Source organism: Arvicola amphibius, chromosome 14 (assembly GCF_903992535.2).
Source record: "Arvicola amphibius chromosome 14, mArvAmp1.2, whole genome shotgun sequence".
Taxonomy (NCBI): Eukaryota; Metazoa; Chordata; class Mammalia; order Rodentia; family Cricetidae; genus Arvicola; species Arvicola amphibius.
This window is the reverse complement of record NC_052060.1, coordinates 9629804-9646368: the sequence shown is the minus strand read 5'-3', so window position 1 is coordinate 9646368 and position 16565 is coordinate 9629804. Positions and strand designations below refer to the sequence as shown.

The 16565-nt window shown below is 44.2% G+C and overlaps 1 protein-coding gene and 1 long non-coding RNA gene across 4 annotated transcripts in view; one reads left to right on the top strand and one right to left on the bottom strand.

The window, feature by feature from the left end:
* Positions 1-3396: 3396 nt before the first annotated feature.
* On the bottom strand, positions 3397-4729 carry LOC119800733. Its single transcript, XR_005283081.1, has 3 exons — positions 4630-4729; positions 3910-4411; positions 3397-3688 (listed from the first exon to the last, which is right to left on the bottom strand). It is a non-coding gene; the product is annotated as an uncharacterized LOC119800733 (long non-coding RNA).
* The window catches only part of LOC119800732 (myomegalin-like), a 184366-nt gene continuing 171974 nt past the window's right edge, over positions 4174-16565 (top strand). For all 3 annotated transcript variants that reach the window (XM_038310930.1, XM_038310929.1, XM_038310932.1), the window contains exon 1: positions 4174-4555. In XM_038310930.1, coding sequence (XP_038166858.1) covers positions 4536-4555 — 20 coding nt within the window. In that variant the 5' untranslated portion in view covers positions 4174-4535. The remainder of the gene's footprint in view (positions 4556-16565) is intronic.

Genomic DNA, 16565 nt, shown 5'->3' with positions numbered 1-16565 from the left:
CTCAAAATGGGAGTGATAGAGTTATCATAACAGGCCAGGCTCTGCGGTAGCAAAGTCCCCAAATCTCAGTAACTTAAATACTTATTTTTTAAAAAAAATTTATTGAAAAATTAGATCTATTTATTTAGTTATTTTATGTGCATGAGTGTTTTGCCAGCGCATATATCTGTGCAGCATGTGAGACCAGAGAAGGGAGTTAGATACTCTGGGACTAGAGTTACTGACTGTTGTGAGCCGCCATGTGGGTGTTAGGAATTGAACTTGGGTCCTCTGCAAGAGGAACAAGGGCTCTTAATCCCAGAGTCAACTCCAGCCCTCCAGGAACTTATTTTTTTGTGATGTATTTTCACCTTATTTCAATGTAGGTCAGCAGAGAGGCCCCCACCATTGCAGTCCCTCAGAGGTCTGGGCTCGTGGAAACCTTGGCTCAGCACAATTGCTCTTCCAATATTAATACGGCGGTGGAAAACAGCTAAGGCTAATTATATTCTGATTCTTAGCATCTACACTCGACTTAGAAACGATGAGTGCCCCTCATATTTCAAAGGCCAAAGCGAGTGATGTCTCCTTTACTAAATTCCACAGTTAATTTTAAATGGGGTTGAGGAACGGTAAAAGCTAGCCTGTATCTCTTGGGGGAAAAATTGACAAAAATTGTGGGACCACTCCATATAGTGACCAGCAGGGTATATTAGAGTCACACAGATACCTACCCTCTACTCCTGCACTCTGTGCAGAGACTGTGGGATTTCTCCACTAATGACTTTGGGCTTAACCATCTGACTTATCTTGTGGAATATGGCAGAAGGAACGGTGTGCCAGTTCTGAGCGGAGACGTAAGGGACATCATGAGTGTCAATCAACTCTCTCTGCCTCACATTGCCAGAGACGAATGTTCCTCAGGCAGATGCTGTTTCTTCCATGTGGGTCCCAGAACAAGTGGTCTGTGGAGCAGACAGCCCACAGTCAACCCAACTACTTACCCTTCAGCCACAGGTCCCTGAGTGTGAAGTCTGCAGACACCAGAGCCCTGAGGTCTGTGCTAAGCCACACTGTTTCAGCAGGAAGATGATTGACTACAGTGACTCACCTCAGAGGGATGTCCTGTAGACTGGATAATGCTTCCCAAGTAAGCTTAATTGATTGGTTGGTTGGTTGATTAATTAATTAATAAGTAGGCTTATTAATTAGCATTATAATAAATGTAAAGGAAAAGAGATGCCATTAGATTATATATACTAAGTAGTAACGGAGACCCAAACTGTCTTATAACTATCACATTATTTCTCTGTTATATAAGATTAATGATAAATCTTACTGCTATGTAAGATAACAAAGTTGGGGTCATTTTACCCCCAAAGTATTATGGGGTTATCTCAAAAAATAATTTGTCTTTGTCTGTTCCTGTTGTTATAACAAAACACCTTAGACTTCATCATTTATAATAATAGAACTGTGTTTTTCACAGTTTTGGAAACTGGTTAAGATTCATTGTGTGCTGAGGACTGGCTCTCTGCTGTCAAGAGGGTCCCTATTTTGTATGTCCTTCTGACAGAACACAGGCTATATCCTGACATGGTGAGCGAGACAGAGGGCAAAAGAGACCAGGGCACTTTCTTTAACCTCTTTTTATAAGAACACCAATCCAGTTCTTGAGAATATAACACTCATGCCTTAATTATTTCCTGAAGACCTTACTTCTTAGGTCCACTCTTTATGTTCCAATATAAGAGGGATCTATACATTCAAAATACAGCAAAATTAGAGAATAACAGAATAGAGGCAGAAAAAAGTTCACTAAAGTATTATTTGACACTAATATTAGAAATGGCATGCTATTCGACAAAATAAATTATTAAGTAGGTTCTGATTTTGATCTATTAAAGCATATATTAAAATATAGCATAATCATTGGAGTATAAATATGAGCAGTTCCTGAAAACATGAACAAATATCTAACAAGCGGAAAGGGGAGATTGACTATGTAGATCTAAGCTGTAATTACAGCTATATAAATATGCACCAACCAAACATGACTAAAAGAAACCTGGAGGGGCTGGAGAGATAGCTCAGTGGTTAAGAGCACTGCCTGCTCTTTCAGAGGTCCTGAGTTCAATTCCCAGCAACCACATGGTGGCTCACAACCACCTATAATGAAATCTGGTGCCCTCTTCTGGCCTACAGGCAGAGTACTGTATAAATAAATAAATAAATCTAAAAAAAAAAAAAAAGGAAAGAAAGAAACCTGGAGAAACATAAGCATTTCTGCTGGATTTGTGCTATTTAGACAAGTGCTTTCCTTTTGAAATTTAAGAAAAAATTGTGTTTAACCATACATATGACAGTGTTTAGACGCCAAATAAGTCTCTTTCCTCACGAAAACATTTATGTGTGTAAGTGCGCTTATACTTGCATTGAAAGTTCATTTTTAAAAGACCAGGAAGAGATTCATAAGCTTCAAACATCGACTATCACTAGGTGTTAAGAGTTATTTTATTTTCTACATAGTTTTCTGCAACTTCTGAATGGTCGGCAATAAATATGTTATACATTTTTGTGGTAGCTGAAAAGAAGCCCTTTCAAAAACACACAAGCCTATTTGTTCAGTCTGGCTTCCTGGAGGCCACCGTTCACCTAGCTAGTGTGTCTCTCTGCTGAAGCAGTGCATGCCTGGCTGTAGACAGAATCTCTCTCCACAACTCAACAGCCCATAATTTGATTTCAGACACAACTAAATATAGTATCAACTTTGTTAGGAGGGATGGAAACCTGAGCTCCCTGCCCCTCCCACAAGGCAACAGTAGATTCTTTTCAAGACAGGTGGCTTGTGGGTCTTGTCTAGTGTCAAACTGAACCTTAATTTTGTCTCCTCCTGGTAACATTTTAAATGAACAGAAGGGGAGAAAAGAGTCTAATCTCAAGAGCAGTGTGGTTTTTGCTGCAAACTGAGCGTTGGGATGGGGAGATTCTAGACTAGAGCATTTTTAAACAGCTCTTCTGAACCCCAGCGTATGTTACGAGGTCCTTCCCTTCCAGGCTTCCTATTGGTGATGAGACCTAATCCAAGACCCTGGAGGTGTGGGCAATTTCCTGCCACAGTACTGGCTCTTGGCAGTTCTACCAGCTTCACTTATGCCGGCTGTCTCCCCTGAGTCTAATTGCAGGACTTCCTGAAAGAATGGATTCCTTCTAGAAAAGCCTTGTCCATCTATCTTTGGAAATTTGGAGAGCATAGCTCTGGGCCATGCTAGTGGCCTTAGCAGAGCCTGAGCAAAGTGGATCCTTCTTATTCTCAAATGTGCCATCCTCAAACTAAATTGACATCACCAAATACAGGTGTTATAAAGCTTTTTGAAATTAAAAGGCCAACGGTAAAGCTAATGATAACAGTGATCGTGTGGCTTAATAAAAAGGTTTATTTCAGAGTTAAAAGGGAGCTCCAGGAGGCAAGCTCTCTAATTACAGAATGTCTGTCTGTTTAAACATTGGTACCTATGTAGACGCACAGGGTCTGGGCAGCCCCCTCCTTGGAAGCAACGGCTTTCCCTGTGATCTCAGAACAACCACGGTAGAGAGTCCACATCCTGGAGATCCCTCTGAAGTCTCTGAAGGCGTTCGGAGCCTTCTAGGATGTTCAGGAGTCCTCTGCATCCTGGGAACTTCTGGTAGGGCCCGGTTGCTGTGGGAACTAAAAAGCAAGGAGGCAGAATAGTGCAAAACCGGGGGGTTTATTAAGAGCTGCACGGTTTGGTTAGGAGGGTTGCTTCCTGGACAAGTTTCTACCCGTAGATGGCTGGTGAAGCTAAAACATGTCTCATTTCTCACATCTCAAATCACCTGTGCCCTTTGCCGCTCTGGTAGGCACACCTGAATTTCCTTCCTAGACTCCATCTCTGGCTCGGAGGTTACCTGTGGGTGGGTGACGCAGCGCAGGGGAAGACCGCCTTTTCCAAGGTGCTCCCTTGAAGTCAGTTGGCTGGTTTTGTCCAAAGCCTCTCACTTGGATGAGAGAGGGAACAGAAGGTAGGACGAGGGTCATCGAAGGCTACTTCTGAGGCCATCATTCCTCCGAGTCAGCAAGAGAGGCGGTAGAGGCCGGAGGGTGTGTGCCTCGGCGTGTCACCTGGGCGGGTCCTGGGTTGCAGGGAGCCCCGCCTCCGCTCACTCGCGGTTGACAGCTCAGCTGGTGCAGATCAGCTCGTGCCAGCCAGTCGCGTCTCAGCCTGGGAGCGAGTGTGCCCGCGGCCTGGGCTCGGCTGCAGCAGCAGCGTCCAGCCATCTCCCGAGAACAGTCCCTGCCTTGTGCCGGGCGCACCGTTAGCCGAGGGCGCGGCCGCGGCCGATCTGCTCTCTTTCTCCAAAAAGCAGAGAGCAGATCTCTGTCCTCTGCCGGCGCCGGCGCCAAGAGGAGCTGGGGAGGAGGAAGAGACTCAGGCTTTTTGCGCTGGAGACTCCTGGGCAAGGCTTGGTATCTTCCCGGGCTGTGGCCACCCCCGGGTGAGCGGCGCCCCGAGAGCGAGGAGAGCGCCTGCAACATGGAGCAGACGTGGGCCAGGTAGGGAGCGGCTTCTCCATCGCCGCCTGTGGACTTGGGGTCCCTGCCCTGTTCCCTCCCCTGCCGCCCCTCACCATTAGAGGCTTCTGAAAGCTCTCTTTTCTGTCCGATTGCGAAAGCTCCCTTTTCTGTCCGATCGCCACCCTGGTTCCCAGGCCACCTTTCCCAGTCTCCAGCACGCGCTCTGTTCTCTGGCACGTCCCTAGCTCGGTGACTCTCCTTTCCACCTACTCCTGACGTCAAAACCGCCCGGGGTTGCCTGGAAGTTTTTCTGCAGCCCTGAGTCTTCTTATCTTTTCCTGAATCGGAAGGGTTTTTTTCTAGAGACTGGAGAGACTCCAGGAGGCTTCCCCCAGGACACCTTTAGTTTCCGGTACTTTTAACGTGTCGGGTTCGTTCTTAAAGCTGCCACGTTTTCTACCTCCATCCACCTCGCCCTGCCCTAGCCACATGCCAGCAACCCAAGGAGGCCGGTATGGCTCATCTCCAGAGCCTCCGGTCTGAGCTCACTGTGGGCAAGGGAAGGAAAAGGGTCTGGGCATCCTCCACTGCCCAGGCATAGGCCAGGGCGGGTCTGGGGTAGGTCAGTTTGCGGGGACGGTGGTGGAATACTGTTTTCTCCACATCCCATCATTCTCTAAACATTCTTTAAAATGGAGCTCCTTCAAGTGACTGATAAGGATTAGAGACCCTGTTAGGGTTTTGTGTTTTGTTGTTGTTTTGGTGTTCCCCCCCCCCCCCCCCCGAGGAGTCTCTGGGTTTGTTAGGACTGTATTCCAGATAAGTTTTTTGCTTGTTTGTTTTTGTTTTTCGAGACAGGATTTTTCTGTGTAATAGTCCTAGCTGTCTTGGGACTCGCTCTTGTAGACCAGGTTGGCCTCGAACTCACGGAGATCCACCTGCCTCTGCCTCTGCCTCCTGAGTGCTGGGATTAAAGGCCTGTGCCACCACCACCCGGACCCAGAGAGGTTCTTTATCACCAGACTTTAGCTTTGGAGGTATTGGCATGGGGCTACAAGACTGTTCTGACTCCTGAGACAAGTGAAAACTACAAACACAGAAAATGAATTGGGGTTCAACAGTAATCATGCAGAAAATGGGGTTTTTCAGTTGATTGTTCATCTCAACAGAGTGAACAGTGTACGGTGAATTTTGAAGAAAGGATGAATTGCACACAGGGTGCGTTGATGGAGGAAGTGAACTTTCTCCGTGTGGAAGGTCAATCATCCTTTATTGTCTGTTTGGGGCCTCATGGGATTTTAAAGAGGAGTGCAGACAACAGACAGGGTGGGGCTCAAAGCCATGCTTTGAGGGTTGGCCAAGAGACCTGGGACTCTTAAGTCTGGAGAGAGGGAGGGTAGGCCAGCACTCTTCAAAGATCTGACGAGCAGTTGGTGGTAGGGGATTAAATGAGTTCAGAATCTTCTAAAAGGAGGAACAACTGATGGAGGGAGCAAGTTTCAAAGAGGCAAGGTATGGTTCCACGGCAGGAAACACCCTTGAGACGTTGGGCTGCCCAATCCGGGAAGATTACTGAGCCTGGCTGTATTCAGGCAAAGGTCAGGAGTACCTGATGGGGAGGAGAGTGAGTGTATCAGGGACTGTTGTCTTCTGTCAGTGTTTCTCACATCTTAAAAAAAAAGTCACTGTGGAGCTAGGGAGACAACTCAGACAAAAAAGGAAGTACTAGCCTTGCAAGGATAAGAACCTGAGAATTTTCTCCAGGACCTACCAAAAAAAAAAAAAAAAAAAAAGGCAAACCAGCTACGTATGACCTTTGGAACAATATATAGACCAGTAAAAGACCTGCTCTCAGTGTGTGTGTGTGTGTGTGTGTGTGTGTGTGTGTGTGTGTATAGCACTTGGAGAATGACACCCCAAACTGTCTTCTGATATACACATATATATACACATATATGTGCATTCACACACACACAATTATGCACACACACACAATTATGCACACACACACAAAGTAATTGTGTCAAGGTCTCACAAGTCACAAACTGAATGTATGAATGTGATGGGCAACAGACCAAGAACCATGCCTGCACTTATGAAGTCTGTCTTACTTATGTCTCCTAGGTTATGGTTGCCCCAACTTTAGCACCACAGCTTAGTTTTTGTGGCTATCCACGTTGGCGGCAATCAGCATTTTCTGATGTCTTGATGACTAGCGAGGTAAAGTGTTTTTTTCACCGTGTCCCCTTTGGACACCGCACTATTAATAAGCCCAAACCCACAATATGAAACACATTTACAATGCAACCAAACACACTCGCCAATTTCCATGTGACAATACCTGACCTTACTTTATACTTAGATATATCCTGTGTTATTACTTTAGAAAATCAATGCTGATTGTGATTCGTTTTATTTTATCAACTAATGGGTCACAGTTGTAAAGAAAAAATCCTGGAGTTGCAGATGATGCCTGGTGACTCAGATCCTCAACTCACAAGTTGGATCAGTTTATAAACATCTCGGAAAAAAGAACCCCCCGAACAGCCGCACTGTGCTAGACACTAAGCATAAAACAATGAACGAAACTGCCTCTGCCTTTGAAGTCTATAATTTTATTTATTTATTTATTTATTGCAGGGTCTCACTATGTAATCCAGGCTGGCCTTGAACTCATGATACCCCTATCCTACCTCCTCCCCCATTACCTGTAATTTTAATAAGGTGAAATGAAGACAGAGATATACATTGCCTACTGTTACAGTTTCAGCTCTCAACGTGGCACAAACCTTAAGTCACCCGGGAAGAAGAAACCTCAACTCAGAAGTTACCTTAATCACACTGGTCTGTGACCATATCTGTGAGGCATTTCTAAATTGTTAGTTGATGTAGGAAGGCCCAATCCACTGTGGGCAACACGATCCCTAGGCCGATGGACCTGGGTTTCATAGGAAAGCCAACTGAGCAAGTCAGCGGGAGCAAACCAAGAAGTGATGCTTCTCCATTTTTGTTTTGCTTCAAGATCCTACCTTGAGTTCCTGAGTTGGTTTCTCTCAACAGTAGACTCTAACCTGTAAAGTAAAATAAGCCTGTGCTTCCCAAGCTGCTTTTGGCCATGATGTTTACCACAGCAAAGAAACTAGAGCAGCCGCTGTGGGAATACGTTGGAAAAGCACAACCTGAAGGATGCTGGGAAGGAAAGTTAGCTGCAATTGCTGACATTTATTGTTTCCAATGGGTGCTGATTCTTTGAACCTGTGCTTTATTCTAATCTTCAAAACAGATATGGTAAAAAGCTGTCATATACATTTTTTAAGACAAAGAAATCAAACTTAAGAGATAACAATTCATTCATCTGGTGTAGCACAAACAACTAATGAAGAAATGAGAACTCAGATGCTCTAACTCCCAATCAGAGTTTTTTGTTTGTTTGTTTGTTTGTTTGAGTTGTGCCTTGTAGGTGACTTGGTATCTGAGTTGGTTTTGAAACTTATGTTGGTTTCTTTTACACTTATGGATAGGCTTAAGACTGATTCTATCCCCAGATTTCATTCTAGGAAGTTCTGGAAAGTGCCCTTCCCCAGAGGGGTTTCACACAGTCCCTGTGCTCTTCTGTTTTGTGTTTTGAAATGGCTTCATGAAGCCTAGGCTGGCCTTGAATTTCTCCTCCTTTTGTTTCCATCTCCCAAACGCTGGGATTATAGGCAGTTGCCCCTCATGCCCAGTTTCCTGATGCTCTTTATCTTGCCCAATCTACCCACAAAGGACCAGGGTGTTGGGTATTTAAGTTCTCAGTTAGGCCCACTCTGGCAGCTGCACATCGCCTGCCTCTCTGCAGCCCTGTGTGAGCCTTCTTCCCTACTGAGGCTTCTGACCTGTCTCTTGCCGCTCTTAGCCACTTTGCTAAGTCACCTGTGGAGAGCGTGGCTGGTTCTCCAAAAGCAAATTTCCGTGAATATAGTGAATATGCTGGCTTTTCAAAATGCTGGTTTGCCTTCAGCCACACTGATGAATCTCACAGTTAAGAGCTGTTGAAGGAAATACTTCATGGAGATTGCGAAGAATCTGATTGGAAGGTTAAGCTTCCTCATGCGGTGAATCTAATGGTGGGCAGGCTGTTGTTCTGAATATTTAGTGTCTTCTTACCTGGACTGCAAACTCACTATGACTTCTGCTTTAGAAACGGTGGGTTTTCCAGGGTCACATTTAGATTTGTCTTCTGTTACCAAAAACAGTGGCTTATGACACCTAAAGTGTGGAATGTTGGAAGTCAAAAGTCTGAAAACCAGTCTTTGAAACTAAACTCGGGTCTGTGTTCCTTCTGGAGCTCAAGGGGGGCAGCCACTCCTTGCCCTTTCCAGCATTTGGAGACCCTCAGCATTCCTGGCACAGAGCACTAATCCAGCAAGGACATCACTCTGGCTGCTGTTTCCACCATCATTCCTGTCATTCCAACATCCCTGTGTCCTTCTTAGAGGGACCCCTGTGACTACTCTGGTACCAGACAACAAACAGCCCAAGTTCATCTCTTTTCATAGACGTATTTGAAGTGCCTATGGCCATGTAGAGTGGCATGTTCACAAACTCCGGTGATTAGGAATTGTGGACCTCCTTGGGTGTCATCGCTCAGTCTGCCACACTGCTCAGTACTGGAAAAGTCATTACAAATTCTCTTCCCTTTTTGGGTGGAAGTGTTCTTGTCTGTGGCATATGGGGATGCTGAGTAAGTCGGGCAAGTCACATGTGACTCTTATACACGTTGCCTTAACAAACAACTAAAAGAAAGACAGCCTGTCCCTTTTTAAGAGCAGCCTTAAAGATGGAAGGCTAGAAGCCAGGCGGTGGAGGCTCACACCTTTAATCCCAGCACTCAGGAGACAGAGGCAGTTGAACCCCTGTGAGTTCAAGGCCAGCCTGGTCTATGAGGTGAGTTCCAGGACAGCCAGGAAACGCTGTCTCACAAACAACAAAAAGAAAAGATGAAAAGTTAAGAAAGAACAACATATTAGTCTCTTGTTTCATTTACCCTGTAATTAGACCCAATAAAACACAAGCATTGCTTGTATCTGCCTTCCAAGGCTGTGAAAATCTGGAGAAGGAGAGTAACAGCCAAGAAAATCAATGGTCCGGTTTCAGGATTTGATTTTACTCCTTTGCCATATAGTTAAAAGTGAAGCTTGAAGTAAGGCCAGATTCTCATCAACCATGGGTGTGCTGTGCCCACCGGGTCACCCTGGCAGCCCTTGCTCTACCCTTCACTAACTCTCAGCCTGGTAGAATTCATGCAAGACACTAGAGAGTCCTGTTGACAAATGAATAGTTAGAGCCAGAGATGGCATTTTGCCCCATTTTACAGATGTGGCTGCTGAGGAAGGGTATGTGAGTTTCTGCTGTTCAAAATTAGATGCATGGCAGTTAGACGATGCCAGTGTCCTGCTTGTCTGGTGTTTTGCATGAAGCATTTTTGTATCAGGAAAATGCTTGCTTTCCCAACCCTGTTACTGAGATATCTTTAGACAGTAGATCCCTGTTGAATATTCATCAGTGCTAGCAATTAATTTTCTGCGTTTTGAGAAGGAAAATCTCTGCCTTGGCAGCTGCTCTACACTTGGCTGTGGCTTCGGGATTTTGTCGCAGTCACTGATTTTACTCTCTATTCCACAAACCAGATCAGTGTAGGGTACTCACCCCTCCCCCTCTTTCAGCTACTAAGGCTGGGCACAGAAGGCAGGGAAGGTTGCTTTTGCTCTGGAAAAGGGAGCTGGCTGCGTTTCCTCACAGCATCCTCTCATCCTGGTCTCTCTCTCTTTGCTATGACCCCGCTCACCATTCAGAGGATGTCTTAAGACACCGCCCACAAATCCGGCCACCTTATAAATAACACTTCTAACTAGACTCAGGACGTCTCACATGTTGTCTCAGGCAAAAATTCAAATACCGTTTAAAGTTAGAATGAAAGTCCAAAATAAAAAAAGATGTCATGATGACCCAAGGTGACTCGATCCACTCCTATTTTAAACCTTTCAGATATACAGGGCCCTGTTTTCCCACTGTCTCACAGCATCTTCCCGGTTCTCTGGTCAGCAAGACAAATAGGATGTGATGTTTTTTTTCTGAGCCCTCATAACCAATCATTTTTGTTCATAGACTATTTATAATTAATTTTACAATAATAACTGCAACTTGCATCTTCATAACACCGTAATAGTCTACGGAACTTTCTGCTAACCTGTCTCATCCCCCTCGCATCTTGGGCTTGCTACTCTCTGTGCTGTATTCGTCATGTGGAATAACATGTCATGTGGGATTATAATATGCCGCTTAATCATTTCCCATTCCCAGGCTTGCAGTTGTCCACCTTCAACTATTATAAATACCCACTAACTGCCTGGATGCTGAAAACATCTTCTTTCATGTGATTTTTTTTTCTTTTTTTGACAATTGATGTTCAGAAGTGGAATAGCAAGATTAAACATTTCCTGGTTTTGAAAATACACTGGATGTTCCTGTGGGTTGTATGTGCATATAGCAGAAGGATATACTGAATTTTAAATGTCTTGTCAAGACCCGCATCCCCATGTGGGAGGGGGAAGGAAGGGAGAGAAAGAATAAACTGGGATACATCAACACAAACTGTCCTATCTCTAGATACATAGATAACAATATTTCTAACTTTTACCCTTCTTTGGGGAAAAATGCTTTGTTGTGGTTATTAATCTCTAGCAGTATTGTGTGCTAAGACAGTAATAGACATAACTTATTGATCTAAGACAGTAAAAGTAGATTTGGGTGGCAGCAAAATTCTGCATAGTATGTGTTAGGATGCCTACTGCAAGAAAAAAGAAAACATTATATTTGCTTCTGGACCGACTGTATCACCCTTTATGTACTGCTTCTGGACTAAGTCAATGTATGCTTTGTAGCAGAAGGAAATGTTCATTGTATGCACTAAGTTACAATGTGTAAAATTTCAACATTAGCTTCAAAAGACTCTTCTGTGCCTTACTTGAGCGTTTCCAGGTTATTGGCCTCCCAGGGATAACATTGCCAGCAGGCCCTAGGGAGCTGGTTATACAGCGACTGCCGCTTCATTAACCCTGATCTAAAATTATTATGTGTGGGCCTTAATATACCGGTTGTTCCCACCCACACACCTAGCCTTGCCTTTGCTTGGGTAACAGTTTATCCTGCTGTGGTTAGCTTCGTCACTGCCTCCTTTGGGAATTATTTTTAGAAGCAAGTTCTCGGTGTTTCCTATAGCACTTCTGCCTGTTCAATTACTTCTGTGGGGGTTATTTTTTATTTTCCATGGAATTTGATTGGACAACGGACTAAGTCTTCAGTAGATCTTTAACTAGGAATTCTCCAGAAAACATTCTCCAGAAGGCTTGAGGCATCTGCTGGGTATTTCTGTTTTATAAACGGGCACAACAGGTTAGCAAAACCTGGCACCACTGTGTGCTCAAGTTGGATGCCATGGTTTAAGAAGTGTGTGCCGTTTGTCCTATGAGATAGACTTCTTTAGAGCTGGGTGCCCGACAGTGAATGACGAGGATACTCTAGCATGACCCCCAGGCATGCTCATGCCTCCAAGGCGTCCCATCCCTGTTCTGAACGAAGGAAGGAAAATCTCAACCATGGTGATGTATTGCCCTGACGACCTTAAGCCCCTCGTTTTCCTGTCTCTCAATACTGAGTTTACCTCACTTTTTACTTCAGCTCCTGTTTCCCCAGGCTATCTGCTCTTTATTCTCCTCTCTGTGGCGCCTACACTCAGAACGAACTGTAAAAACCATTTTCTCAGTACTAGTTTGGATCCTCTAGTACCTTAACAGGCCACAAGACTTGATAAATTTTGGAATCCCTATGGAAGTCTATAGGCTTTATCTAAGTTCTTTATCAAGCCACATGGAGCTAGCAGACTCTAGATTTATTCTTTGTAAGTTCAGATTAATCTAAAATTTTCTTTAAACATCCTCCTCCTCTTCCCACTTGCTTCCTCCCTTTCCCCCACCTTCCTGAACTCTTTCTGTGAAACAGTATCTCTCGAAACATTATTTTTTTTAATCTTATTTTCTGTACATGGTGTTTTGCCCACATGAGTGTCTGTGCACCATACGTGTGCCTGGTGTCTGTGGAGGCCAGAGAGGGCATTGGATCCCCTGGAACTGGAATTATAGACAGTCATGAGGGTGTTGGGAATTGAATCTAAGTCTTCTGAAGAAACAGTAAGCATCCCTGATTGCTGAGCCACCTCTCCAGCTGAGCCACCTCTTTACAACCTTTTATTTTTAATACGTATTTAATATGAAAATACAAGCAAGGGTGGGAGAGTTGGTTCAGAGGGTAGAGGAAGGCATATGCTGCTCAGTCTGATGACCTAAGTTCTACTTTTGAACTCATTGGTGGCAGGAGGGAGCCAACTCCTGCAAGCTGTCTGCTGGTCTCTACATGTATGCCATGGTGTACATACACACACACACACACACACACACACACACACACAATATGTGGGTGTACATATGTATGTACACACGCATACACAAAGATGCGTGTATGCACATGAATGTAAAATTAAAAGCAACCAAGGTGGAGATCAATGCGGTTTCTCATTTATAGAATTCACAAAAGCAAAACTGAAGAGCAATTGAAAGTAACAGAAATCTTTTTAAAAGTGATCTCTATGTAATGACATTTAAGAAATGACTTTTACTTTTCTATAATTTTCAAAAAAATTCATAAGGAACTTGTAGCTTTTTAAAAACCATTAAAGATAGACAGATAAATTAAATAATGAAAGATTGTATGAATCAAAACTAAGAAGAAAGGGAACAAATCACGAATCTCTTGACACCCAGTACAGGTAGATTGAGCCAATTGCCTCAGCATAGCCCAGGCCCTGGGAATATTAGTCATTGAGGACAAAGGAAGACCTCAGAATGCTCTGGCAAGACCTGAAGTAGAAGTCAAAAGACAGGTTCTGGAAGTGTAGAGCCACCCTGCGTCGTCCTGGTGATCTGGCCGAAGCCAAAGCCAGCAGGTTTTCACACATCTTTCCAAAGATGCACAGATGTCTCACCTGTCTCTTTGCTGATCCCAGGGAGCCAGAGGCGATTACTAGAGAGCTGAATGTCTGACGGCCTTATAAGGCAAGGTGAGGAAAATAATCACCGGAAAGGCCTTTGCCTTCTTCTGCAGTCCTAAATCATTTCCCTGAGCTGCAACAGGTGGAGGCATTAAAAAAAAATAGCTTCCTTAAGGGAGAAAGGCTTAGTGAGCTAGACAGATGTGTGTGTGTGTGTGTGTGAGAGAGAGAGAGGAGAGAGAGAGAGAGAGAGAGAGAGAGAGAGAGAGAGAGAGAGAGAGAGAGAGAGAGAGAGAGACAGAGAGACAGAGAGGCAGAGAGACATTTGTTGCAGACATGCAGTTGCACTAGCTGTAAAAGGTGCTTGCAGCTCATTGAAGTTGCTGGTGAGCACTCCAGAGACTGCCTGCCGGAGAGGCATCTGGTCATGGGCACTTTCATGGACAGACTGTATGAGGTGAAGGCTGTAACTGCAGCCTGTGCTGGGGAGAAGTGGATGCTTCCGAGTCAGTGCAAGTCAGTCCATGCTTAACATGTTGGGGCGCTCTCCATAACGCCCTGCGTGTTCTGAGGGGCTTTGCCAGTTCAGCATCCTCACTTGCAGAGGTTATAATGATGGGTCTGGGGATGAGAAAAATGATGACCTCACTGTGCTTATTCCACAGCAGTGCTATGCTCTGCCTCCGTGGCTCCTACGCCATCTGCACTTGAATGTCCCTTCTTGTGATTCCTGAGCCGCACCATGGGGTAGGATTATGTAGCCGTGGAAAGGGGACCAGAGATGTGGTCTCAGAAGATGTTCACAAATAATCTTTCCCCTTTGATTAAGTCTGTTTCCATCATGTCTTGTGCCCTTTTGCACGAGGACTATAGGGGACAGGACCCAGTGCTGTCATCTCGGAGCTTGGGGAAGATACTCTGGAGAAAACTGGTTAGAGACACTTTTCAGGATAGGACTTGTTTAAGTCATTCTCAGAACTTCTCCTTCAGGATTTCCCGTAGCGTAGCATGTGTTAGACCAGCACTCCCGCATGCAAGTGGGAGCTGTATTTCATGGAGAAATTGTTATCCCAAGAAACACATTTATTCTGAGTCTCCATCATATCTTCTTGGCACAGCGGGTAGCTCACCTCGCCTTTCTCTTAGTTTCTCGGGATTCAAATCACTGGACTTAAGGCAGGCACAAAGGAAGCGTTTATGCATGGATATAAATAGGGTAGTCTGTATGGGAAGGAAAAAGGTCTGAAATGGTTAGAGAGATGGCTTAGTGGTTTAGAGCACTTGCTTTTCCTGCAAACAACACAAATTCTGATTCCATCACCTATATTAATTGGCCCTCAACCTGTTGTAGGGGTTTCTTTTCTGTCCTGCCTGGCTCCCACAGTCATTAAGTCCCAAAGAAATCGCACAGAAGTCTACATTAGTTATAAACTGATTGGCCCATTAAGTCAGGCTTCTTATTAACTCTTATAACTTATATTAGCCCATTATTCTTGTCTATGTTAGCCACGTGGCTCAGTACCTTTTTCATCGATGCAGTCACATCTTGCTTCTTCTGCGGCTGGGTCACACTGCAGAAGGAACTTCCTTCTTCCCAGAATTCTCCTGTTCTCATTGACCCACCTCTATTTCCTGTCTGGATGTCCTGTCTATACTTCCAGGCTGGCTACTGGCCAATCAGCTTTTATTTAAAATATAATTGACAGAATACAGACCATTGTCCCACACCAACAACCACTTGTAATTCTAGATCCAGGGGATCTGATACCCTCTTCTGGCCTCTATGGATACCTACACTCATGTGCACAAACCCACGCTCAGATACGCATTATGGAAAATGAAATAAATTCATGTTTATGTTATATATTTTTTATAGGTCTGGAGTGATACCAATTCATTTGTCAAGTTCATGTTTCAGTGTGATGCTATATAGAGCATCTCCCTTTCCAGGCCCCTTCCTCACCTGTAGAACCAGAGGAAGACTTGTCTATGTTACAGGATAGTATTGAATAGTGCCTGCAAAGTATAAGACATTCATTCTGTAAACTAGGAGGCAGTGTGGATGATGGGTGTGATGGTTCATCATGGTAATTATCATGGTCATTGAGCAGCGTTTCACTGTAAGAAAATGTATTGCTTTGGAAAGCTATGCAAAGGAAGTTTAAAAAAAATCTTACCTATAGATGTCTGTATTCAAGGTAAGCCTATTTGTGAAGTCCTGTCATTTATAAATTATCAGGGCCCGAACATCACATGTGTTAAAAAAAAAAAAAAAACAAACCCAGGCTATAATTTTTTTTTACTTCTAGCCATTTTGTATTTGACAGATTTAATGTAGGTATAAATAAAAATGTGAAAAATTGACCTTTAGGAAATTCCTTCTACTTGATCCAGACAGAATCTAGCAAGTCATATCAAAGGAGTCTCTGTTTTTAGATTTATTTTATTTTAGTTTATGTTTATAAATGTTTTGCCTGCATGAATGGTGCCCATGGTGGTCAGATGGGGGTTCCAGACATCCTGGAAATGGAGTTATAGATAGTTGTGAACTACTATGTGGATTCTGGGAACTGATCCTGGGTCCTCTGGAAGAGCAACAACTGCTTTTAACTGCAGAGCCATCTCCCCTGCCTCTCAAAGGAGGCTTAAACCTTCTTAACAACATGAACAGTAGGGCAGAATGTATGATACCTAAATACTGTGGAGTCTTCAGTAAGCAGCAAAAATCAGCAAATTTCCTGTCACACTACAAGACTCTGTCTAAAAACCCACCCTGAGCCTAACGCTGAACTATTTCATCTTTAATGTAGGTCATTTAGACCATTAATTAGGACGAACAGCGGAAGTCAAAACACATTTTCCAAGCCAGGTGTAGTGGTGCACTTGGAAGGGAGAGGCAGGAGGAACTCCATGAGTTTGAGACCAGCCTGGCTTCCAGAATGAGTTCCAGGACAGCCAGAGCCA